The following is a 26,455-nucleotide window of genomic DNA, read 5'->3' as shown; positions in this document are numbered from 1 at the left end:
ACCTCAGTTACGTGACTTGGATTTTATTTTGGAGTGTTTTTATTTTACTGTTAAACTTTTCCTCTGGTTTCAGAAACGACAAAATGATGCAGTCCTTGGATGATTTTGTTTAAAATACAAAATCTTAAAGTATTGCAAATATATTTTATGTTATATTTAATTGTTTATGAGGCTTATTTGTTGGTAGTTTCACCTGGAGGTTTGGGGAATAGTTTCCTAACCACAGCTTCATTCATGAACAAGATTTGAAATTATTAATTGCATTGTGCTTTAGCTTGTGATTTTAAGCTTCCACACTTAAAGTTTAATGTAACTCTGCAATTTCAGCCCATTTTTAATTTATTTATAAAAAGGATGGATGGATTTATTGATTGACTGATTGAAAAACAAACTCCTGGAAGTTTGCATGCATGGACAAACGTTTAAAACACCAATCAATTTGTGTGCTTGTTTTAAGGTTTAATGAAGGTTAGAAGGCTGCATGGTGGAACAGCTGGTAGCACTGTTGCCTTGCTGCAGGATGGTCCTGGGTTCAAGTCCTGGTTGGGGGTCTTTCTGCAAGAAGTTTGCATGTTCTCCCTGTGAATGTGTGGGTTCTCTCCAGGTACTCCAGCTTCCTCCCACAGTCCAAGAACATGACTGTTAGGTTAATTGGTGTCTCTAATTTGTCCTTGTGTGTGTGTGTAGGCACCAACTTCCCTATGACCCTGCATGGAAAAAGCAGGTATAGACAGTTGATTGTTTTAAAAATAATCTGAAAAATAAATTTTAAAAGATAATGTTTATATTTTTAACCTAATTTATTTTAGTGAAATTCCAAACAGTTTCTGACAAATGCAATATGCATTTTTTTTAGCAGTGATATCATGGGTTTTATGTATTTTTTTCAGTAAAAAGGGAAGGAATGAGTCCCTGTCAAAATAACCAATCAGAAATCAGTGCCGATTTGGATCAGTTGTGGTGTACCAAGCTAATCAAGTGTACAGCCTCAGCGCGACAATGCCTGCTGCTCTGATTCTACTCCAAGGATGTCCTGCAAAATAAACTTTTCTCCTCTGCTGAGAAAAACACCTCAGCGTTGCAGTAAACTTTGTGACGTAACCCTTAAGTCCAGCATGGGAGGGCAAACTGTGCTCAGTGAGGCAGAAGGAACAGAGCTGTGCACGTCAGAAACATCTGTTTACAGCTCCCTGTCTCTGAAAGCTCACCAGAGGCCAGGCGGGATGGACAAGCTGCTGAGGAGGTGCCAGATCAGGACCCCCATAGTCAGAGAGTGCCTCGCCGAATGTCTTGGAGTCTACGTCCTGATTGTGGGTAAAACTTATGAATGAGATTTCATCAATGTCCAAAGCGTTTAACAGGAACCTGTAAAACTGCTTTGTGTTGCATAAAAATTTAGCACAGCTTTATAGGACTTTGTCCTTTTTAAATAAAGCAGGGAAAATGAGAGGGACAGAGGTGGGGCGTGTTGTACAATGTTTTTTTTTTACCTCTAATTAGTGTCTCCTGCCAGAGCAATGAACATTTACAGCACAGACCATAAAGCAGGTTAATCATAAAAACTATACTGTATGCATGTGTAAGATAATAGTGTTTTACCTGTCTGCTCAAAACAACATATTAATGTATATTTCTTATGTTTCTGCACTACTGAGACACGTCTTTTAATGTTTGCAGCTGTTTGGATGTGGCTCTGTTGCACAGGTGACCACGTCTCAGGAAAAAAATGGCCAATATCTTTCAATCAACCTTGGTTTTGCTTTGGGGGTAACATTCGGGGTGTTTGTGTCCCGTGGAGTCTCAGGTAAGATGGAGTAAGATCCTGTATTTTTGCTTGAAACAGCCAAGTTTCTTTGTATTCTTCATTTGGGCCTTTGGTGTTATATCTGCATTGTATAAGGCTGTGGTCCTCAACCAGGAATGAGAGTTCAGTCTTTATTTTATTTTAGCCTATCAGACAAGAGGCTGAAACACTCAAGTGCAGAGAATAAGCTGTAACCAGTTCAGTCAGACTTATGCAGGTTGTCCTGTAACAATTCAGAAGATTTTGTCCTCCTCTCCTAATAGGAAACACAAAATCCGTAGTAAAACAGGAATTTTAATTTCCGGCAGAAGTTTTTTGTAAATCTGTGAATAAAGACGCACGCACAGACTGGCTAGACTTTTTCCATCTGGCCTCTCTGTCCTGTTTCACATTTTTCATACTTTACGCTCAGGTCTGCATGTAATTTTTGATTTGAGAAGTTACTGCTGCATGTTTTATAACGAGGGATGTTGTGTAAAGCAAAAAAAAACCCCAAATGGCTTCACATTTTGTCACATTACGAGCACAAACTTCAATGTATTTATCGGCATTTTATGTGACGAAGGCTAAGTAGTTCACTGTTGTCATGTGGGAAGAAATGGACACACATTATAGTTTATATATGTTTTTTTTCCAAATAAAAATCTGCAAATTGTAGCTTCCATATGTGTGCAGCCCCTTTTATTCTGACTTTAACTGCCTTCAGAAGTCACTCAATTTGGTAAATATAGTCTCCCCAAATGTAATCTAATCTACAATTGTTCTGTGAAGGCCTCAGAGGTTTGTTGGAGGACGAACAGCATCATGAAGACCAAGGAGCACAGCAGACAGGTCATGGAGTATGCTGTGTAGACGTTTAAAGCAGAGTTGGGTTATAAAACAATATTCCAAGCTTCAAACATCTCCATTATGGCACAAATGAAAAGACTTTGTGTTGTACCTTTTTATATTTTCCATTTTAAGATTTTTGTCAGTGAAAATTTTAGCCTCATAAAATGTCAATCTGCGTTGATGGCCTGTGCTGGCACGCACAATTTGTACCCTTTTTGTAAAGCGTTTGCAGGCCACACAGAATCATTTGGATTACCACAAATAGCTCATGGGCTGCACTTTGGACAGCCTTGTTTTAGATAATGGCACATTTATGTATGTGGCCCAGTCAAAGTCCAGACCAAAATATAATAAAAAATCTGCAGCAAGTCCTGAGAATTGATTTTGTTCATTCAATCCGACAGGCAAGAGGAATAAGGGAGAAATTTTAGATTCTGGAGGTGCAGCTGGAGACATTAACAGAAGGACTCGCAGCTGTAATTGCAGTGAGAGGTGACTCTTGTTTATCACATAAAATCTCCCAAAATACACCCGAAGTCCTACATTAAGGATGATAGTTTTTCAACGTGCCTCTGGCAAAATATTATCGAGTCATTTATTATGCAGAATGTTGACTGTATGTGCGGTTTAACCTTAAATAAACGACTAATGCAATTAATTTACAGGTACATTTTTTCAGCTCTTTTGTGTGGCTGAATAAAAGTTAAGAAAACTCCACTCTGAACAATATGTTTTATATTTTGTTTTTCCCTCGGGTGAAAGAACATTCAATTCTGTAGTATCTCCTGACTTCACAGTTTATTTTTTATTTTACTTTCAAAGGGGCTCACCTGAATCCTGCAGTTACTCTGAGCTTGTGTGTTTTGGGCAGACATCCATGGGTGAAACTTCCTTTATACACCATTTTCCAAGTGTTTGGAGCCTTTCTGGCTGCAGCCACAGTTGGTCTGCAGTACTACGGTGAGTCCACATGCATCCCTGTAGTCAGACGTGCTTTATCAATGACGTTATCCACTGAAGCATGAAAAAAAAACTTTAAAATCATATTTAAAATGACTTTACTGTTAGTTTTCCCGCTACTAACTGGACTGGTAGTGAACCTTCCCAGAAATGTCCTGCCTACCAATGACCTGAAGCTCAAGCCCACTTGGGTTATCCAGCAGGACAATGGTCCAAAGCAAAGCAGCAAGAATAGCTTAAACTCAAGTCGAAGCCTGGATTTGAATTCAATTGAGATGCTGTAGCATGACTTTAAATGTGCTGTTCATGCTGTAAAGCCCTCCAGTGTGGCTCAGTTACAATAATTCTGCAAAGCAGAGTGGACCAAAATTCCTGTGGTGACTTTTTTTTAAAGACTCGTGACCAGTTATCACAGCCAGCTGTTAGGTTTAGGGGGCAATTACCTTTACACATAGTGCCACATTGGTTTGGATAGCTTTGCCTGTTTATCAAAAATCACTCGATAATCTGACACGTTTTAGTGCCAACAGAAAAATGCAAAAAAGAGAAATATCTTTAAAATATCTGCATCTCTTTTTATTTATTTCTGTCTCCTTATGAGAGAGAGATATATAGATGCCCATCTATATATTTTTCTATCCATATTGCTCACAGTGATTCATTTGTTGTGAACACTGTTGATTTAAGACAGAGTTTGAATAAAATGAGTACCGTTTCCACATGATTAAAGGATTTGATAACATTCACCACATGTTCTGTTTTGGTCGTGAATCTTTGTGTGCTTTTAAATGAAATGTTTGCAGACGCCATTCAGAAGTACAGCGGGGGTCAGCTGACGGTGACGGGGCCGACCGCCACAGCAGGAATATTCTGCACCTTTCCAGCTGAATACCTGAGTTTGTGGGGAGGCATTATGGACCAGGTCAGATTGTTACTTTCATTCATGAATATATCCATGATCATTTTAATTATTTGCAGCAACACAGCTGCAATATTTTACAAGGTGAGAACGGTTTCAATCCATCAAGGATCCAGTTCATTTACTTATCGGGTTCATATGGGTAGGAAATGGGGCCCAGATGGAATTGTCTCAGATTAGAGATGAGGGCCCCATGGGTTCAAGATGTGTTGAACTACAGGGGTTGGACAATGAAACTGAAACACCTGTCATTTTAGTGTGGGAGGTTTCATGGCTAAATTGGACCAGCCTGGTAGCCAGTCTTCATTGATTGCACATTGCACCAGTAAGAACAGAGTGTGAAGGTTCAATTAGCAGGGTAAGAGCTCAGTTTTGCTCAAAATATTGAAATGCACACAACATTATGGGTGACATACCAGAGTACAAAAGAGGACAAATTGTTGGTGCACGTCTTGCTGGCGCATCTGTGACCAAGACAGCAAGTCTTTGTGATGTATCAAGAGCCACGGTATCCAGGGTAATGTCAGCATACCACCAAGAAGGACGAACCACATCCAACAGGATTAACTGTGGATGCAAGAGGAAGCTGTCTGAAAGGGATGTTCAGGTGTTAACCTGGAATGTATCCAAAAAACATAAAACCACGGCTGCCCAAATCACGGCAGAATTAAATGTGCACCTCAACTCTCCTGTTTCCACCAGAACTGTCCGTCGGGAGCTCCACAGGGTCAATATACACGGCCGGGCTGCTATAGTCAAACCTTTGGTCACTCATGCCAATGCCAACCGTCGGTTTCAATGGTGCAAGGAGTGCACATCTTGGGCTGTGGACAATGTGAAACATGTATTGTTCTCTGATGAGTCCACCTTTACTGTTTTCCCCACATCCGGGAGAGTTACGTGTGGAGAAGTCCCAAAGAAGCGCACCACCCAGACTGTTGCATGCCCAGAGTGAAGCATGGGGGTGGATCAGTGATGGTTTGGGCTGCCATATCATGGCATTCCCTTGGCCCAATACTTGTGCTAGATGGGCGCGTCACTGCCAAGGACTACCGAACCATTCTTGAGGACCATGTGCATCCAATGGTTCAAACATTGTATCCTGAAGGCGGTGCCGTGTATCAGGATGACAATGCACCAATACACACAGCAAGACTGGTGAAAGATTGGTTTGATGAACATGAAAGTGAAGTTGAACATCTCCCATGGCCTGCACAGTCACCAGATCTAAATATTATTGAGCCACATTGGGTTGTTTTGGAGGAGCGAGTCAGGAAATGTTTTCCTCCACCAGTATCACGTAGTGACCTGGCCACTATCCTGCAAGAAGAATGGCTTAAAATCCCTCTGACCACTGTGCAGGACTTGTACAGGTCCTTCTCAAAATATTAGCATATTGTGAAAATGTAACATTCATATATTTTAGATTCATTGCACACTAACTGAAATATTTCAGGTCTTTTATTGTCTTAATACGGATGATTTTGGCATACAGCTCATGAAAACCCAAAATTCCTATCTCACAAAATTAGCATATCATTAAAAGGGTCTCTAAACGAGCTATGAACCTAATCATCTGAATCAACGAGTTAACTCTAAACACCTGCAAAAGATTCCTGAGGCCTTTAAAACTCCCAGCCTGGTTCATCACTCAAAACCCCAATCATGGGTAAGACTGCCGACCTGACTGCTGTCCAGAAGGCCACTATTGACACCCTCAAGCAAGAGGGTAAGACACAGAAAGAAATTTCTGAACGAATAGGCTGTTCCCAGAGTGCTGTATCAAGGCACCTCTGTGGGAAGTCTGTGGGAAGGAAAAAGTGTGGCAGAAAACGCTGCACAACGAGAAGAGGTGACCGGACCCTGAGGAAGATTGTGGAGAAGGGCCGATTCCAGACCTTGGGGGACCTGCGGAAGCAGTGGACTGAGTCTGGAGTAGAAACATCCAGAGCCACCGTGCACAGGCGTGTGCAGGAAATGGGCAACAGGTGCCGCATTCCCCAGGTCAAGCCACTTTTGAACCAGAAACAGCGGCAGAAGCGCCTGACCTGGGCTACAGAGAAGCAGCACTGGACTGTTGCTCAGTGGTCCAAAGTACTTTTTTCGGATGAAAGCAAATTCTGCATGTCATTCGGAAATCAAGGTGCCAGAGTCTGGAGGAAGACTGGGGAGAAGGAAATGCCAAAATGCCAGAAGTCCAGTGTCAAGTACCCACAGTCAGTGATGGTCTGGGGTGCCGTGTCAGCTGCTGGTGTTGGTCCACTGTGTTTTATCAAGGGCAGGGTCAATGCAGCTAGCTATCAGGAGATTTTGGAGCACTTCATGCTTCCATCTGCTGAAAAGCTTTATGGAGATGAAGATTTCATTTTTCAGCACGACCTGACACCTGCTCACAGTGCCAAAACCACTGGTAAATGGTTTACTGACCATGGTATCACTGTGCTCAATTGGCCTGCCAACTGTCCTGACCTGAACCCCATAGAGAATCTGTGGGATATTGTGAAGAGAACGTTGAGAGACTCAAGACCCAACACTCTGGATGAGCTAAAGGCCGCTATCGAAGCATCCTGGGCCTCCATAAGACCTCAGCAGTGCCACAGGCTGATTGCCTCCATGCCACGCCGCATTGAAGCAGTCATTTCTGCCAAAGGATTCCCGACCAAGTATTGAGTGCATAACTGTACATGATTATTTGAAGGTTGACGTTTTTTGTATTAAAAACACTTTTCTTTTATTGGTCGGATGAAATATGCTAATTTTGTGAGATAGGAATTTTGGGTTTTCATGAGCTGTATGCCAAAATCATCCGTATTAAGACAATAAAAGACCTGAAATATTTCAGTTAGTGTGCAATGAATCTAAAATATATGAATGTTAAATTTTCATCATTACATTATGGAAAATAATGAACTTTATCACAATATGCTAATATTTTGAGAAGGACCTGTAGGGTGTCCAACTGGTTTTGGAGATAAATGTTTTATTTGGTACACTCAGGTGGGTCCTATACAAGAAACCAATTATTTAATGTCTTCCAGGTGATCGGCACCGCTGCCCTGCTGCTGTGTATCCTGGCTCTAGGGGACCAGAGGAACACCTCCATACCTGATTATCTTCAACCACTCTTAGCTGGAGCTTCAGTGCTGGTTATTGGCATCTCCATGGGCTCAAACAGCGGATACGCCCTGAACCCGGCCAGGGATTTCGGACCTCGGTTCTTCACTTACATTGCTGGCTGGGGAGATGAAGTTTTCAAGTTAGTTTTTTTTGCATTTCCTCCAAAACATCCTCCCTGATGTTTAACCTCATCTAAACAAGTACTTTTATTCTGCAAACTGTTGTCTCAGGGCTGGAGGTGGTTGGTGGTGGATCCCTTTAGTTGCTCCCTGCTTTGGTGCACTGTTAGGGACTCTAATCTATGAACTGCTGGTTGAAGTTCACCATCCACCTCTCTCTTCTGAGATCCAATCTTCATGTCAGGAAGCCACTGAGGGAAAGACTCTGGAGCTGGAGGGAGTGGATCAAGATGCTGGAAAATCTTTTTAGTTGTGAAACTGGGATTTGTAAAAGACTAAAACTTGCTTTGTGAGTGTAAAGCTGACCCTCTGAAGGATCTGATTTAGGAAGTCTGTTAAATAAGCTATCAGTAAAATATTGGCCTTCGTGTTCCTTGGAAGAGGACTGGTGATAACATGGCATTTTCGTTAGAAAGGGCATCAGCTGTACAGCTATTTAATTATGATCATAAACCTCATGAGTCATTTATGCTTCAGTATAAACAAAGAGCTTATTGCATGGTTGATTTGAGCTAAGGTGAAGCATGAAGATAATGAAGTAACAGTGGCCTGACAACCCCACATGATCCATGTTCGTTTAGGTTTATTGTAAATAACATAGATCTGGTCTGCCAAGTAAGATGTGAACTTATTTAGCACAGGATCAGAGGCCAAGAGCCACTTTTCTAGTGTGTATGTTCTAATAAACCATAAAACGTAGTTTTCTGCCTTGGAACTAGAACTTCTTTGAATTGGATGCGACGTAATTCCCAGATCTGACTTCTGAGGAAGATCAAATGCAGCGCGGTGTATTGTGCTTGTTGCGATTTTTGAGACTCTAAATTTCCACGTCTGAAGTCCGTTTTCAGAGAGTTCCTTATCCCTGTGCTTAAAACCCACTTTAAATAATACCTCAATGAAACTTTTAGATATTTTCCACATTTATTTCCAAACAGCACAGAAGTGAATGGCATTTCAGCAAGCAGACCACGACAATGGGAAAACAAAAATGACATGAAATTGCCACTATAGAGCTATATAAATATGATATGGCATATAAAAAACAAACAAAGTCCACTTGAGACCTCCATTTTGTCGTTGTGAGGGCTTAAACATACAAAAGAAAAGTGGGTACAGCAAGCACTGATCCTGTGGTTACAAAAGAACCGTCTCAAACAGAAACCTTTGTTTTTATACACGTTAAGACGACACGCTCTCCCCTCTGCTTTATTATAACATGTAACTAACTCTGGGAGGATTTGTTTGGATTCTTTTCAATTTCAACCAGTTTGTGGGGGTGGAACAGTACAAGTACAAATCCTACACATATTCACATTATCATAGCAAGTTACTAAAACCAGAACGCTTTCTTAGTGTACTTTTGTATTTACATGGCAAAAACTTATACACTGACACTACTGACGGGAAGCCTGGTCTCTCTTCTTCTTTTTCTAGCTTTAACAATTAACATCACAAATTATTCACACCAACTGGGTCACAGACTTCCTGTAACCTCTTCATCTCATGTTTCTGTTGCACAGACTCTCTAAGAAACAAACAGCAGTGACATGTTTAGTATAAATAAATATTGCAACATAAAAAAAATCAGTTTCAGTTTCAACAGACGCTTCTCTTCATGTTTCCCGTTTCTCTCCTTTTAGCAGTTTCGTCGCCGTCGGGGTAAAAACGAGAGTGGAATTTGAGGCAGGCAGCATGAATGTGAGGTGACGTGCAGACGACATGTGTGAATACAGTCGGTGAAGAGCATATTGGAAATGGAAGGACAGGAAAAAATGGCTGATATAAAGGCTTTCACCCAGGAAGAGCTTCTCACGAGACTAGCACAGGTGTAACAAGATCAAACATGCAGCTACAGTCGCACAGAGGAGGCGCCGTAGGGAGTAAAATGTTTCTGGGTGATCTAAAAAAAGTGTTTCATCAACATTCATGTTCTAAAGCCTGCGCCCCCTACTGGGGCTTGTCCGTCTTGTGTGCGGTGAGGAAGGCCATGCCGTGGGTCCTGAAGTGTGTGTTGAGGTCTGTCGCCTTGTCGAAGCGCCGCCCACACACTTTGCAGCCCAGGTTCCCGTCTCCGTCCTCGAGGTGAGCCAGCGGGGAGGCAGCGCCGGGGGAGTTGCTCGGCGAGCCGGGAGCACGTGGAGCACCGCGCTCTGCGTCGCTCTGCGTGTCTCGCACTCTGTGAGTGATGAAGCGGTGCCTGCTGAGGGAGCCGGCTGACGCGAAGCAGACGCCGCACTGCAGACACTGGAAGGCGGCTGTGTCTCCCCGGTGCTGAGGTATGTGGCGCTGGAACTCTGCGCCGTCCTCCGTGGAGAAGCCGCAGGGGACGCAGCGGAAGATGCTGTCCTCTTCCTCCAGCTCACTAGGTGCTGACGAAGTGGACGCCACCGATGCCCTGGTTCTCTTTGCGGGTCCTCCGCCGTCCTCTGCGGCGCTTTCCTCCTCATCTGCTGCCCTGCCTGCAGGAGGACCGACCTCACAGTCATGTTCTGAGGAGCTACCTGGTCCTTCACCTCCCGTAGCTGCACGCTTCCTGGTCAGAGGAGGACCCTGAGGGCAAACAGGGTCAGGCTTATCAGCAAGAACTGAACAAAAAATAATTTGAAGGCAGGCTCAAATATACACATACATCCCCACTAATACTTGGTAAATTCTTCTGCAGCAAGTTGATGAGAAACTGCTTGTTTTTTGTAGCCATCAAAAAGATTCTCAGTGCAGTTCTGTGGAAAAGTGTTTATTCCCTTGTGTATTTCTTCTGTGTATGCTTTTTGTCACATTTAAATCATTTAAATAGAACACGACTGACAAAGCAACACGTCTGGATGTAAGTAAATTCAAGAGCAGATATAACCTATGCTGTAGAACCCTGACTCAAAACAACCCGGCTGAAAAGGGGAAACATGAATGAGAGAAAGCACTTTTTATTTACTTGTCCTTCTGTTGATCTGTGATGGAGTCGAATATGTTTGTCCAACAAGAACCGGCTGCCAAATGTTCTTTTGCCTTCTGTGCAAAACCTGGAAAACATAACAGACAAACGCATAAAGGTGCGTTCACATCAAACGCAATTTCTGCGAAAGGAGCGGCCAATTTACATGTTATCCCTATGTAGAGGCACGTTCAGGAGCGGAGCGGCGCGGCAAGCGAAGTGAAGCGGGAGCGGCGCGATGGACGAGTTAAAAAATCTGAACTTTTTCCTAAATTCGCGTCAACCAATCAGGGACTGGATGTGGCTGTGACGTAGGGTGAAGGACCAAAGCGGAGAAGAAGCAGTTGTCAGTGATGGAGGACCAGATCATAGTGGCGGTGTGCAGCAAGCCAGAGTTGTATGACTCAACTAATTACTTTTACCGAGACAAGTACAGAAAAGACCTGGCCTGGTTATGTTTAGGCACAAATATCTTATATTTACGAGATGTGGACATTAAAAATCGGCTGTTTTTTTTTTTTTTACTGAGCTGAGATTTATTTACTCACCGAAGAGAGATGGACAGGTGTTCAGCAGCGGGGATACAGCGCCGGTAGTTGGCGTCCCGGAGGCCGATTCATCTCCCAACGCGGGGCAGCAGATCTTCGAACTGGGTCCTGGATAGACGGAAGTACCGCTGAAATCGACCATCATCCAGACGCAGCTCCTGGAGTAGGTGGTGGTACTCTCCGAACTGTTCCCGTCCCTGAAGAATCTGGTGAACCCAGGGACATTGATGTCGGCGGCGTTTTTCGGCTCTCCACAGGTAAAACACCGTAATTAGGTCCGTGAAATCCATGTCCGCCATGTTCAGTTGAAACCAGCAAGCAGCAGATGGAAACTCCTCCTATTTGATGACGCGGCGACGCGTTGCCGCTTGTTGCCAAATGCCAACGCGGAGTTCATGCGGAATGTGAAGCGGGCAAAAGCACACAAATGAGGCGAAATATTCGCAGAAATCGCGTTTGGTGTGAACGCACCTCAACAGGAAATGGAACATTTTACTACCATACCACACATGTAGAAAGTGCTTTTAGTGCCCTCTAGTGGTCAGAATATGCCACCTGATTATGGATCTGTACCAGCAATGGTTTAGTTTGACTGGTTTCTTAGCAGTCAAACAATGTAGATCTAATTTTTTGTAAAGAATTAACTACCAATGAAGCTCAACTCGTACTAACAAATTCTAGAGATAATAATTTAAAATGATAGCTGTGTATCTACAGAAAGATCCTGAGATGCACGGCTTAGAGCTAATGAAAACCAAAAAATGATTGACACCCTCCACAAGGAGAGTTATCCACTCAAGGTTGAAGAAGCCATCTGTTCAGAGTGCTGCACAAAGCATGTTATTGGAAAGTTCAGTGGAAGGAAAAACTCTGGTTTTCAAAAAAAGGTTCACAAGCAACTATGGTTAACCCACAGCCTTGAGAGGGTTGGGAAGCGAAGTCCCTGGGCTGCACAGCATGTGTGATGAAAACACAAAATGTCTGTTAGAGGATTTATCTTGTGAATGTCGCACCCGTGCAACAGCTTTTGAAAGGCACTCATGGTTGCATTTGTGCTTCGTGGGAAAGAAGTGAGAGGTGGATCTCTGGCATGTTGCAGTCCTACATGGTAATTGCATCTGTTATGGTGACCAATCTAGCAATGCAGCTGCACCTGCATCTAGCACCACTACAAGTCCTGGCTGCAGGGAGTCCATTAGGGTAAGTGAATGCTAATCCAATGGAGAGAAAATTTCAAACTTTAAAAAATGGTGACCATTGAGCTTATGGGAAAGACACAGACATCCAAACTGCATCTAAAGAAGGTAAATTCTGAAGAAATTATACAAGCTAGCTGTTTTAGTCATGACTGATGTGGAGCTGGACGTCTCTAAGGAGAGTGAGCAAATTTACAAGCACATCTTCCAAAGTGGAAACCCAACAAACAAGCTGGTCAATCCACAGGAGCTGAAAGACAGCCGTGTAGCTGGTGAGTAACATCAATGCTACTACATGATTTTTCCAATGAACAGAGTAAAACAGCCAGACTCTGTGTTCCCAGTAGGACCAGCCAATGATAATTCAGGAATAATAAAATTAAATGGGAAATTAAGAAAAGAGTTCATTTCAGATGCTGAATGCCAGACTTTTTCCTTATACTTTTGATTAATGATATCCATCTTATTCAAGGAGCACTACAAGCTGGCAGGTGGGCTTCAGAGCAGTTTGAGCTGCAGTAAAATTGGGACGCGTGGAACCGTCTTTGCTCTGCTCAAAAACAAGGTTGGAGAGCTTAGAATTCCCTTCCATTGCTTGCCATACATTTATCTTTTATTACGGATGTTAAAAGTTCACAGACCTATTCCCTCTCATTGTCTCTATAACCGTACTGACAAGACAATGGTATATACTGCATAAACATGTATAAAACTGCATGAAGAAGTATTCATCTACCCTCAACTGGAGCCAAGATGGCTGCCCTCTTCTTAATAATTATCAATGCAGCTCAACTCACTCTCTTATTTTTGATTGGATTACCTTCAAATGTTTTTTTTTGTGTCAAATGAAAGCTGAGAGGACTCACTGGCAATGGAAGACTCTTTTGTTGCCCTCATGAATGACTCGTTCGTGACGCCGCAGGCTGGAGGAAGTGCTGAATGTTCCACCGCAGATACGGCAGGGGAACTGTGGAGCAGACAAAGCAAAAGAGCAAATAAAATAAACATTGATTATTATATGATCACATCTGTTTGACTAAAGCTACAGCTTGAATGTGATGTGTGGTACAATGTCCCACCTTGCCGTGCTCCATCTTCACATGACTCAGATAGTCTTCGTTGTCTGTGAAGGTGGTCTGACACTGAGGGCAGGTCCACTCATTCACGGCGCTCGAATGACTGCTGACCCCCGCGCCGCTGGCAGATTGGCCTCCTGGGGCTTCATAGTCCTCATCCCCCTCATCGTCGTCTTCATCCTCCTCGTCTTCCTCTTCCTCCTGCTCCCGCCCCCAGTCCTCGCCATCTGAGGTGTCGGGCTTTGCAGAGGATTTGGACTTGAGGCCGGAAGGGCTAGACGAGATGGTGGGCGCTGAGGTGGGGTTCGAAGTGTCAGGCTGGGACTCCTGTTTGGCTGAGGGCCCTCTGTGAGCGGTCTGAGCAGGATGACAGGAACATTTTACGGCGTTTCCAAACATTTTTCATGACTAAAAGTTCAGAGTTCTTTTTAATGAATTTTTAAAGAATGTACAATTGATTCTGTATTCACGACAGATATTTCTACAGTAAGCAGGCTTCAAATGTGGAACCTGCAATAAACAGAGACTGGGTGGATGGATAAACTGATTGGATGGTTATTTAGATATATAAACAGGTGGTTAGATGGACAGACGGATGATGTATAAACAGGTGGGTGGGTGGATGGATGGTCAATCTGACAGAGAGAGGTATCCAATCGTGGTTTTTAGTATAACAATGGTCATCAGTGGGCTCTAGATGGACAAACTGTCTACTTTTAAGGCTAGGCTTAAAACTTTCCTTTTTGATAGAGCTTATAGTTAGAGTGGCTTAAGTTATCCTGAGTTATCTCTGAAGTTATGCTGCTATAGGCTTAGGCTGCTGGAGGACATAATGACCACTTTCACCCTCTTCGCTACATTCTCACACTACTCTCCAATTTTGCATTATTTGCTGTTATTTCAGCTTTTAACCTTGTTCTCTCTATTCTCTTCCTAGAAGCTACACCTGGCCTGACTCTGTGTCTGCCTGTGACACCTTTCTGGAGAGGGGCATCGTCCGAGCTTCTGCTGGCAACAACTTAATGCTCACCCTCTACCAATGATCCACATGGCCCTGTCTTTCAGTGTTTAACCCTTTCTCTCTCCTAGACATGGCGATTGACTGAGCTTTACTGTAACAAACTCTGTGCTCTCTTTCAGACTCTAACCTTGAAAACTGGCTCAGAGTTTATCTGTTCTTTCTTTCTAGGTGAAACGACTAAAGGAGCTACAGGTCCATCTCAAAATATTAGCATATTGTGATAAAGTTCATTATTTTCCATAATGTCATGATGAAAATTTAACATTCATATATTTTAGATTCATTGCACACTAACTGAAATATTTCAGGTCTTTTATTGTCTTAATACGGATGATTTTGGCATACAGCTCATGAAAACCCAAAATTCCTATCTCACAAAATTAGCATATCATTAAAAGGGTCTCTAAACGAGCTATGAACCTAATCATCTGAATCAACGAGTTAACTCTAAACACCTGCAAAAGATTCCTGAGGCCTTTAAAACTCCCAGCCTGGTTCATCACTCAAAACCCCAATCATGGGTAAGACTGCCGACCTGACTGCTGTCCAGAAGGCCACTATTGACACCCTCAAGCAAGAGGGTAAGACACAGAAAGAAATTTCTGAAAGAATAGGCTGTTCCCAGAGTGCTGTATCAAGGTACCTCAGTGGGAAGTCTGTGGGAAGGAAAAAGTGTGGCAGAAAACGCTGCACAACGAGAAGAGGTGACCGGACCCTGAGGAAGATTGTGGAGAAGGGCCGATTCCAGACCTTGGGGGACCTGCGGAAGCAGTGGACTGAGTCTGGAGTAGAAACATCCAGAGCCACCGTGCACAGGCGTGTGCAGGAAATGGGCTACAGGTGCCGCATTCCCCAGGTCAAGCCACTTTTGAACCAGAAACAGCGGCAGAAGCGCCTGACCTGGGCTACAGAGAAGCAGCACTGGACTGTTGCTCAGTGGTCCAAAGTACTTTTTTCGGATGAAAGCAAATTCTGCATGTCATTTGGAAATCAAGGTGCCAGAGTCTGGAGGAAGACTGGGGAGAAGGAAATGCCAAAATGCCAGAAGTCCAGTGTCAAGTACCCACAGTCAGTGATGGTCTGGGGTGCCGTGTCAGCTGCTGGTGTTGGTCCACTGTGTTTTATCAAGGGCAGGGTCAATGCAGCTAGCTATCAGGAGATTTTGGAGCACTTCATGCTTCCATCTGCTGAAAAGCTTTATGGAGATGAAGATTTCTTTTTTCAGCACGACCTGGCAACTGCTCACAGTGCCAAAACCACTGGTAAATGGTTTACTGACCATGGTATCACTGTGCTCAATTGGCCTGCCAACTCTCCTGACCTGAACCCCATAGAGAATCTGTGGGATATTGTGAAGAGAACGTTGAGAGACTCAAGACCCAACACTCTGGATGAGCTAAAGGCCGCTATCGAAGCATCCTGGGCCTCCATAAGACCTCAGCAGTGCCACAGGCTGATTGCCTCCATGCCACGCCGCATTGAAGCAGTCATTTCTGCAAAAGGATTCCCGACCAAGGATTGAGTGCATAACTGTACATGATTATTTGAGGGTTGACGTTTTTTGTATTAAAAACACTTTTCTTTTATTGGTCAGATGAAATATGCTAATTTTGTGAGATAGGAATTTTGGGTTTTCATGAGCTGTATGCCAAAATCATCCGTATTAAGACAATAAAAGACCTGAAATATTTCAGTTAGTGTGCAATGAATCTAAAATATATGAATGTTAAATTTTCATCATGACATTATGGAAAATAATGAACTTTATCACAATATGCTAATATTTTGAGAAGGACCTGTATATCTACCAACATTTACTTTTCCTTCCCATAGAAATTACTCCTGAATCAGTGCTTCTTTGTTCTCTTTGTGTCTCTGCTCTGTTCTCTCAAACCCCCAGGCGGTCGTGGCAGATGGCCGCTCACACTGAGCCTGGTTCTGCTGGAGGTTTCTTCCTGTTAAAAGGGAGTTTTTCCTCTCCACTGTTGCTACATCCATGCTCAGTATGAGGGATTGCTGCAAAGTCAACACCAGTGACTGTCCACTGTCTCTACATGCTCATCCAGGAGGAGTGAATGCTGCAAGTCACTGATTGGATGCAATCTGCTGGGTTTCCTTAGATAGAAAAACGTTTTATCCAATTTGAATAAATAACTGAATCTGACTGCACTGTTCAATGGTTAGGATTAATTGGAATGTATGAACTTGACTGTTGTGAAGAGCCTTGAGACATGTGTTGTGAATTGGCGCTAAATAAATCTGAATTGAATTGAATGGATGGATGTATAAACTGATTGGATGCATATGAATGGATGGATGATGGGTGGACAAACTAATTGATGTTTAGATGCATGATGTATAAACTGATGAATGGATATGGATGGATGTTCAGATGTATAAGGAGGTGGTTAAATAAATGGATGAATGGATAAATTAATGGATGGATTTCAACTGTTCTTTGGATTCAGCTGCGTTGGAGCAGATGTACATCTAAAAGTTGCAGAACAGCGGCTCTGGAGGACTGCAGCTGGAGACCCCTGCTTCAGAGGAAGTTGAATAAATACTGTAGCAATGTTCTTGGTATAGAACTTAGAACAAGGCCACCATTGAATAACCCTGCTAAGGCCGACCCAAGATTTGATGTATGCCTTTTTTGACACCACATTCATTGAGGAGAGCAATGGATGGGCAACACATAAAGGCAAAACAGCAGAAAATGTTCTGGTCCAAACACGCACCTTAATGTGCTCCATCATGGACCCCTTCTGGGCGTAGAGCTTGGTGCAGTCGGGACACTTGAACACATGCACTTTCTGCTTGACTAAATGAGTGTCGAAGTGCATGTACAGCAGGGGCTTCTGGGTAAAAACTGTATCACACATCACACACTTGTAGATCATCCTGTAATGAGAGAAGAAAAACTAAATTTGTGTCACATTTTCAAATACAGGAAGAGCTTTACATGGGTGGAAGGAGCGCACGTACTTGGCCTGTCCTCCGGTTAGTGTTGGGTGCTGGGTGCTAATGTGGTTTTGGGAGCTGGGGGACGACTTGAAGGCCATGGGGCAGCTGGGGCACTTGTGGAAGACTTCGCAGTGAGCTGTCTGAATGTGGGACTTGATTGAGTTCAGGCCTCCAAACACAACCTGGCAGCTTGAGCACCTGGAAGGAGCAGAATTTGACCATTTCAACTTCACTGAGGCATCCCTACTCCGTGGAGAAGCTAGCTGGGTTGTGAGAATCTACTTGAAACAATCAAAAACAGAAACACAATGGAAGGAATCCTCTGAACGCTGAAGTTGAATGATCAAAATAAGTTAACATGCAAATTCAGCTAAAATGCAGAATGGATTAATCGTAAAAAAAAAAAAAAAAACAATAAATGGCATGATTAACTGCTTCATGAACATTAAAAGGCCCACAGCATCACAGATGCTCCACCATACTTCCCACATATATGCAGTTCCAGTTCAAGTCCCTGTAAGCTTCAGCAAAACCCACAAGATGCCACTCTTTGCCTGACAAGAATTTATTCTGGATTTTCTCTAATCTGTACAGGCTCAAATATAGACACTACCTCACTAACATTTGGCAAAATCTTCTTCAAGTTGCATACAAACCGCACGATGTTTGTAGCCGTCACAAGGTGCTGGTCCCCTCACAGATTTCTTCTGTTTTTGCTTTCTTGTCCAACTTAAATGTTTTGTATCATTAAACTAATTCTAATATCAGACAAAAAGCTTTTTTCAAATTATGTTGTTTTTTTTTTTTTTGGATCAAAAGATATCAAAACCAACCGATTGTCCTTGTTAAAAAATGTAAAAAAATGGGAATTTGTTTGTCTATTCTCTTCAACAAGAACGGAAAATGGGTCACATATGGGTTAATATGGATTTTTAGCAAAAGTCACTGCATGTTTGTGTGCTGAATTTCCATTAAATCAAAATGAAAGCAAAAAAAATTAAAAAAACATTTAGAAAAGACAAACAATTTCCATTTTAGGATGACATAAATCTTACAGTGTGTCCATCTGCATCAAACTTCTACTCTGGAGGGCAAATTTGCATCACTCTTCAATTGAGGCCAATCAGAATCATTCCAAGGGGCTGCAAATGGCCCACGGGCCGCACTTTGGACACCACTGGTTTAGGCGAGAATGACATAGGTCCAGGTTGATCCGAGTAGTTTTTCCATTAATCCCCTCTCCTTTATCTGAAAACATCAGTTTGGTTTTACTTTGGTTATCGTCCTCTGATATTACAGAATATTTGATGATCTGAAACATTTAAGACAAGAAAGCAAATCCAGAGGAAATCTGAGGGGTCAAATACCTATTTACAGGAGTGTACCTACGATGATCACCTGAAGAATGATGCATCTCTCACATCCAGCAGCAGCCATAGTTAAAAATGCTTTAAAAGACCTTCTGAAAGGTAGATTTAAAACTTTTGCACAGCACGGCATGCTACACAGCTTAAAGGAACACTTCAGAAATCTGCAACTCCCTGTTTTCAGAGGCAGGGTCAAAGTCAGCAGCATGTAATTAAGCAGTTTCATTTATAGATGTTCAATCTGCTCTTATGAATGCAGCAGAGAAATATTTCCATTCATATATCAATAAAATGGTATTTGATACATTTATCGTATTGCAACTATTTAAGTGGTTTCAGTGCCTTTGTTAATAATAAACTTTTACAATTTAGGGGTTCAACCGTTGTCCAGCTTTTCCAAAATCACATTTCAGTACCTGGTTGACTGGAGTAAAATGTATTTTTATATTATCAGACACTAATATAGTCAGATATTGCTTTCTGGGAAAGATATGAAAATAATAATGGAGTACTTACTTCACAATCCTCAATCTAATATTATAATAAAATAAAAAAGATCGAAGAACAAACCAGACTTTAAGGAATTAAGGATTCTTATTAACGCTTGGGTTCTTCAGTGCTGCTAAAATGCCTGCATGTTGATGCTTTTTGCCTTTTCTTCCCTCTTGCTGTAAAGACCTCAAAGCGGAGGTTTTGTCATGTTATTTTCACACCACTGTCTCCCCACCTGTAGCCGATGCGCCTGGCGAAGTGCAGACAGGCCTCCTCCAGGTGAGTCTGGAAGCTGGCCTGCGGCGCAGTCCCACCACACTCAGGACACACGTGCGGCGCTTTGTGTTTATGGACCCTCTGGTGGGCGGACATAGCACATGAGTTAGGGAGCATCATGGGAGGTGAGCACTGGCTGCAAGTCTGGAAAAACACAGAACATTCTGGTAAAACATTTATTGTCCATTGCTGTTTTATATGAACAGACCTGAGCAAGATAGGGGTTGATTCCTCACCGAGCTGGGAGCACCCCTGATCTGCTGGAAGTGAGTGACCAGCTCTGCCTTGCCGGAGAACTGCGCTTGGCACTCTGGACACTTGAAGTTGTTGTACTGCAGCCAATCGACCTTCTTGCAGGGAAGTGGCATCAGGGCCTGGGGCCCCTGGGGAGCACGGCGGACGGGTCGAGGCGGAGCTGATGCCGCTGGAGACGAGGCGTCCTTCACGGGGCTGGAGCTGGCGGGGATGGCGGAACCCCCTGATGTGGCAGAGGGAGAGGAGACTGGAGGAGAGGGCGAAGAAGTGAGCAGGCCTGATCGGCCACACGGTGGACAACACACAGGTGGTCAGTGAAGATGGGTAAAAAAAAAAAAAAAAGATGCATGCATTCTTGTGAAAACTGATACTGGGCCTTCCAAACGTGTTTACAAAGCTTTAACCTTTATGTGCTTTGTCATGTTTGAACCCAGAACTTTATGTATTTAAAGGAGATTTTAGGCCAACAAAATGATGCTCTCCTTGCTCAGCCTGTCAGTTCAACTGGACCGTCATGTCTTTGTTGGTTTGGAAGATCTTTCCCTCTTCTGTGACTTGTTCAGAGTTAATGTTGGATAAGCTGTACAACTGCCTCTTCAAAATGATGCACTGCTTAGTGTTTATCACATTAAACCCTGATGAAATACATTAAGATTTGTGGCTATAATGTGAGAGGTGGGTGAAATGAGTTTGCACCTCAGCTTACCACCAATCGGTGTTATGTCTTGCTGGCCAATCATCTGCTCCACAGTGACGGGCCTCATGACCAGATGCGAGCATTGCATGACCAGGCCGCGCTCCTTGTGCTCCCGGGCGTGCAGCAACAGGCTGCACTTGTTAAAGAAAGCCAGCCTCTTGGCGCAGTGGTTGCAGGTGACCTCGATGCGGAGCGACCGCCGGTCGTAGTGCCGTGCCAGGCTGCGCTCCAAGGCAAATGCGTCACCGCACTCCAGGCAGCGGTAACCCGTGGCGGGCAGCGGGAGCCCCCACTCTGGCGGCGGAGGAGCCGAGAGGTCGGGCTTGTAGCTCGGCAGGAGGTTTTTGCTGTTCAGGATTTTGTTGAAAGCCTCCACCAGGCTCGACTGGCTCCGGGAGATGACGGCTCCTGTGCTGTTGACGATCGAGGCAGGTTTGTTCGGCTGGACGGCGTTGCCTGAGATGGTGCCACCGCCTCCGTTTGCTGTTTTGTTGGTCGCCGAGCGCACACTAATCCCGCTGGCAGCGACAGAGAACTTGGGGGAGGAGGCCACGGCGGGTGTGGCAGGCAGGGCGGTGGACTTGGTGATGCTGACAGCTGTGGCCGAAACCTTGGCCTTGTCAGACGAAGTCATCTTGTTTTGGACTTTTGTGGCAGCGGCGAGCATTACGCTACTGGCTGCAAGTGTAGAAACAGGCAGAGCATTTAGAGCACTTACTTTTTGGGAAGATGTTGTCATGAGACCAGGAGAAACTTCAGGTTTCTGAGTTTTGTTTGCTAAAAGCTTGTGTTCCCCAGTTTGAGCTTTTGGGTTCAAGCCTTTTCCTCCAGCACCACCTTTTGACGCCACCCTGGTCACAGTCCTGGTAATCCCACCTGTGGAGGTTTTAATGGTTTTTATCCTGACTTTGAGGGGCCGGGATGGTGCTCCAGGGGGAGCAGGAGCAGCACTCCCAGTTTCTCCTCCATCAGTGGAAGAGGGTTTAGACTTGCCATCGTCCACCTTCACATTTTCCTCACTTGTTCTCATATTTTCTCCCTTGTCTGACTTGCCATCTACAACCCTATTGATGCCGTTTCCCACCTCCATCTCTTCCTCCTCCTCTTTAGGCACCCGCAGCTCAGGGGGAGGCGGAGTGGACGCCACGGCAGGGCTGCAGCACGTTTTCGCCGGTACCTGAGCTGCTGAATTTGGCATCTCTGGCTCGGGGCTCTCTGGAGAATCTCTCTCTTCTATAACATGTTCTGGATGTCTCTCCTCCACCTGTGGAGTCTCCGCTGAGCTGGACTGTGGAGCGGATGCAGAAGGAATGTCCCCAGGTTTGGGTTGGGATGCAGTGGAGGATGTGGGCTGCGACGAAACAGAATCGGACTTGTATAGTCTGCTCATCTGAGCACTAGTTGGAGAGTCTGGGTTTTCCTGGATCACCAGCGGACTCCCCAAATCTGGGTCAGAATCATTCTCTTCGATCTGGTGCTGAAATCCGCCAACTCCGCCTTTTGGGGCGCCGTTGAACGGCTGAGACGAGTGCAGCGGCTGTGATGAAGGTGCAGAAGGAGGAGCTGAAAGCAGAGGCTTCGACGGTGGAAAGAACGGCAAGGCGAGTCCGGCAGGCCCGCTGGCAGCTACAGGAGAGGACCCAGCCGACACAGAGGAAGATGAAGGTAGTGAGGCTTTGACAGTATCTGCTCTCTCCTGGCCTGTATCCTGCTGCTGTTGGTGCTGCTGCTGCAGGAGCTGCATTTTCCTGGCCCGACCGACAGGATCTCCGGACCCCTGCGCCACCAGAGGTTTGAGTCTGTTGAAAATGTTTCCGCCCTGCTTGTGAGACTTGGCTGTACTTGCGCCCGCAGCTTCTACAGACGCTTTGGGAGTGTTCACGGACCACGGACCGCCGTTGGATTGATTCTGGACGAGGGGAAGAGGCGTGGAAACACTGGTTGCTCCAAAACCGTTGTGATTGAGCGCTTCAGATTCTGCACAGACGCCGAGTCGAGGACCTGCATCCCCACCTGCCATCACATCGATTGGGAGCTGGTCTGCGTCTCCGTCCCCGCCATCTACGGCCTCGTGCCGGACTTTGTTTTTCACAATCACACTTACAATGGAGGTGTCCGCCTGGGGGTCCGAGGGACTGGGCGGTCTCAGAGAGGACCCAACGTCCACCACGCCTTCCTGCTTTCCCAAAGGTGCACCTGCAGGTCCGTGGGGGCCCTCAGCCTCATCCGGCGCAGACTGTATGGCCTCTTTGGCATCTATGTCGGGGATATCAAAAGCTGCCAAAAGGTCATCAAAATCTGGGGTCTTCATGTCCCCCATACCGGGATCCACTCCTGGAAAATTTGAAAATACAGAACTGTAAAGGAGTACAACGCATACTAGCAAATTTCTGTAACTTTGCTTTAATTTGACCACTAAAAGTTGGTTTAATAGAGGTAGCAGTTTTGAATTCAGCAGAAATTTAGGAAGTGCAAGATTGTTGGTTGTATGCCCTGTGCATCAGAGCATACAACCATAACCTTTTACTAACCTCAACACAAAGTGTAGTAAAAAAAACATGCTTATTCTTTTCACATTTACAGACTAGAACAAGCTGACGTTTTCAGTTTTGATGCGTTTAATTAAAAGAAATAAAACGGATATGTCCGTATTTGAGTGATCTCAGTGAAAACTGGTCAACTCCACTAATAAGGAAGCTTTAAAAGGATTAAATAAAAGGTCAATCTCACATCTTTGTTGGAAAATCTTAGCAAAATTTATTTTTTCAACCTTGCAAGGCACAACTAAATGTGCAGAGGTCTTGTAGACACTTAATGGATCTTGAGTGGGATATTTAGGCATTCAGTGGCAGGGTAGCAACAAGATTTAGTAACAGAACCTGCACAATGTTGGGGAATTAATTCAACACTAAATTATTGTTAAATATTGTAATGAAGTTATCAGTAGTAATACATCTGTTTTCCTCACTCCCTTTCTTTCCTATTCTATAATTACAAAGCTTCCAAGTCTCTCAGTGGGTTTCAGATGCTGAAAGTCAGAGAGAGGCCCAGATTTGTTTCCGACATGCAACTCTTGCATTCAGTCTCTAGTCTACATGCTCAATTTATCAGCGCCATGCAAAGCTTGGAATATAGCAGCAGACAAATACTGCGTTTCAGGTCTTTGCGACATACATATTGCACAGACTGATATTGTAGCGATGACGGATGGTGTGGCCCCAATACAGAAGTAATAAAAGAAATAAAATATCTGTGTACGTATAGCACAGATTTTGTGATAATTGTGCAAAAGTGCATTGTACATTCATGAAAATAAAAAGGAGTTGCTTTAATGAAAAGGAATTAAGAAAAATGATTTGCTGCCTTATATTCTCCATGTTACAGTTTAGCTGAGGTGTGCAGCCTTATTGACCCGGGGCAACAGAGTTTCTAAAGGCCGAGTACAGTTGGGCTGTGAGCCTTTGGCTTAAAAACTCTCCTCTGCCTCATGATCGTGGTATGAAGAGGGTGCTGTGAGTTCTCCAGCTCAGCCAGCAGTGTCACCAATTTAAACCTCTGTTTACTACTTATGGTTTGGCTCCCTCCCAGCCGAAGATGTTCAATGAATTGTCTGCTAGAGCTCCAACCAGCAGAGATTGTAAAGTCCAGATATAACCCGCTACCAGAGTTCATACTTGGAGATGAACACCTTACAGTTTATTCACCAAATCTATTTGACTGTGCAAAGAAATTCACTGTAGGGTAATTGCTTTGCATGTGGTTATTTTTTTCTACTTATGTTTATTGCTATGCAAAGCTAATCTATCACGTTACAACCACAACCTTCAATGTATTTTATTTACGTTTTATCTGATGAATGAGGTCCAACAGGTATGATAACACATATGCAAGATCCTGCATTTGTGATCCCATCTGTCCAATATCGTCTTATGTTATTCGTCATGTGTTTTGATTCATAACCCGGAGACCCTGCGAGAAAATTCACCAGTGTGCCTAAAATCACACACGTTTACATGATGGATGAAGATACTCATGTTTATTCTCCCTTTCAAATGAACAAAAATAAAATGATCAACCGAGCTCGGAGCAGAACCCCCTGAGATGTTGACAATGAACCTGAGCTGTCTGGCTACAGACGGCTACATGCATGCATACTATATTATATATTCGTGTATTTAAACGTTTCGGTTACTTGTAAAATATGTCACATGCAGATTTGCTAAACATTGTTTGCCAAGCTCGATGAAGCTGAAGCAGGTTGGATGGGTGTTTTCTGCTCTAGCATTCACTTAGCCGGCTAGGAGAGTGCAAGCGGCGGCATTTCTGCAACCAAACGCTTCTCCGGTAACAGGCTCGGCTCTTTTTCACCATGAATGGGCTAACACCGATATAATCATGCGTTTAGTACCACGCTAGGGTTTTAAAAACAAAAATAGTGACCACATGGGGGGGCGGTTCGTCTCGAAACCGCGTTTCTGTAGCAGCGAGCTCCGTTATTTTAAGCTAGCGACATTCCCTTCCGTCTGAGGCTGCTGGCCGCTGAGCTCCAGCCAAGACGGAGAGGGGTCATCGAGCTAACAAGCTAGCCTCCGCCGTTAAAAGCAACAGGAGCGGTCTGCTGGCGGCAGGTATGACAGCGGCCACAGCCCGCTATTCGAGGGGTCGACGATGACGGAGAAAGTGATGGCGGGGATGGGGATTTATCTTTAATATTTGATGTATTTTGGATTGTTTACCTGGATGTGCGATTCCCGACTATCCTAGCTCGTTTTCAGCAGAATATGCTGCGCTTCTAACGATGTGCTGCTAGCGACGGGGCCGGCTCATTGTGACGGCTCTTTTTGGGTGAACGATCAAAGCTGCTGACCCATATCTTCAGTAAAATCAAATTAGATGTAGTTTGTCTCCCACAAAGATTTTTTTTTTAATTTTGTTGTAAGGTATTATAAACTCTGCACAAACGTTTAATTTGTTTGGTCGTTTTTTTTTTTTCTTCTTCTTCTTGCATTTCATTCCATTTAAGGAAAAGATCCTCACACCATCCATGAAGCATAGAGCTCATAAGGATCCTGGTTTGGAGATGCTTGCTGCAAGCAGGACCTGGCCAGCTCATCATCATTGAATCCACAATCTAAGTCTACCCTGCATCAGCATATGCCAGAGGAACTTCTGGTTAAGAATTAAGAAACAGAAAGTCGTGGAAATGGAAAGTGCAGTGGGGGGATTCAAAATGGACTGTTCATGCAAGAAACCCCTCACACATCTCACAGCTGAAAGGGAAGAGGGACAAACTTTCCTCCAATACCAGGGACTGGTAGATGACTACAAGAAGCATCTCTCTGAGGTTATTTTAACAATAAGGGGTAAGATTAGCTATTAGGGGGCAGAGTGTCCTAACTTTTTTCCTTAATTAGAATGCAAATTGTTGATATATTTGCTTAACAAGTAAAACAAGGCCGATATTTGGCGTTTACCTGTAATTAAAACACGTTCGTTCCAGAGATGGATAAGCAGATTAGACATCAATATGTGAACATTTGTTACAAAGAACTGTCCATTTAAAGGATGTCATTTCATTACTATCACTCAATGTCTCAATTTTTAATTTCTCTAGTTTTGTAATAGAAAATATGAGGTAAACTTTCATTGAAAAAGTGGCATACTGACTCTAAGAACTTTTCTCTACGTATTTTAACAGGGAAAAGCTCTTTCGTTCAAAGCAGAGCCAAAAGATTCGAATCACGTAAAAACCGACGCAATTTCCACCACTATTCGCCTCCCATCACGTGACCACACGCATCCCATCACGCCGCGATAAGCTGGG

At 43.9% G+C, this 26,455-nt stretch overlaps 2 protein-coding genes and 1 non-coding gene across 5 annotated transcripts; 1 reads left to right on the top strand and 2 right to left on the bottom strand.

Annotated features, from left to right (window-relative positions):
- Window positions 1-942: 942 nt before the first annotated feature.
- Window positions 943-8,509, top strand: aqp10b (aquaporin 10b). The gene is made up of 6 exons (XM_047382791.1): window positions 943-1,310; window positions 1,678-1,804; window positions 3,458-3,595; window positions 4,399-4,517; window positions 7,553-7,770; window positions 7,862-8,509. The coding sequence occupies exons 1-6, from the start codon at window positions 1,029-1,031 to the stop codon at window positions 8,058-8,060; spliced, it is 1,083 nt and encodes a 360-aa protein (XP_047238747.1). The 5' UTR covers window positions 943-1,028; the 3' UTR covers window positions 8,061-8,509.
- Window positions 8,510-8,709: 200 nt separating this feature from the next.
- znf687b (zinc finger protein 687b) lies at window positions 8,710-25,506 on the bottom strand. Of its 3 annotated transcripts, none has more exons than XM_047382787.1 (10): window positions 25,368-25,506; window positions 20,641-22,965; window positions 19,916-20,211; window positions 19,639-19,823; window positions 17,566-17,742; window positions 17,319-17,481; window positions 13,563-13,916; window positions 13,350-13,450; window positions 10,740-10,827; window positions 8,710-10,360 (listed from the first exon to the last, which is right to left on the bottom strand). In XM_047382787.1, exons 2-10 carry the CDS (start codon window positions 22,949-22,951, stop codon window positions 9,758-9,760), a joined length of 4,278 nt encoding a protein of 1,425 aa, XP_047238743.1. In that variant the 5' UTR covers window positions 22,952-22,965; window positions 25,368-25,506; the 3' UTR covers window positions 8,710-9,757. The 3 variants fall into 3 exon arrangements, with proteins under 3 accessions (XP_047238743.1, XP_047238745.1, XP_047238744.1); XM_047382789.1 differs by having other exon boundaries at window positions 19,916-20,157; XM_047382788.1 differs by having other exon boundaries at window positions 19,916-20,181; window positions 25,368-25,505.
- On the bottom strand, window positions 17,150-17,284 carry LOC124880000. The gene has a single exon (XR_007041196.1). It is a non-coding gene; the product is annotated as a small nucleolar RNA SNORA13 (small nucleolar RNA).
- Window positions 25,507-26,455: the final 949 nt, after the last annotated feature.

Source organism: Girardinichthys multiradiatus, chromosome 13, assembly GCF_021462225.1.
Source record: "Girardinichthys multiradiatus isolate DD_20200921_A chromosome 13, DD_fGirMul_XY1, whole genome shotgun sequence".
NCBI classification, from domain to species: Eukaryota; Metazoa; Chordata; class Actinopteri; order Cyprinodontiformes; family Goodeidae; genus Girardinichthys; species Girardinichthys multiradiatus.
Note: the sequence above shows the minus strand (reverse complement) of the source record. Positions and strands in the feature narration are given on the sequence as shown.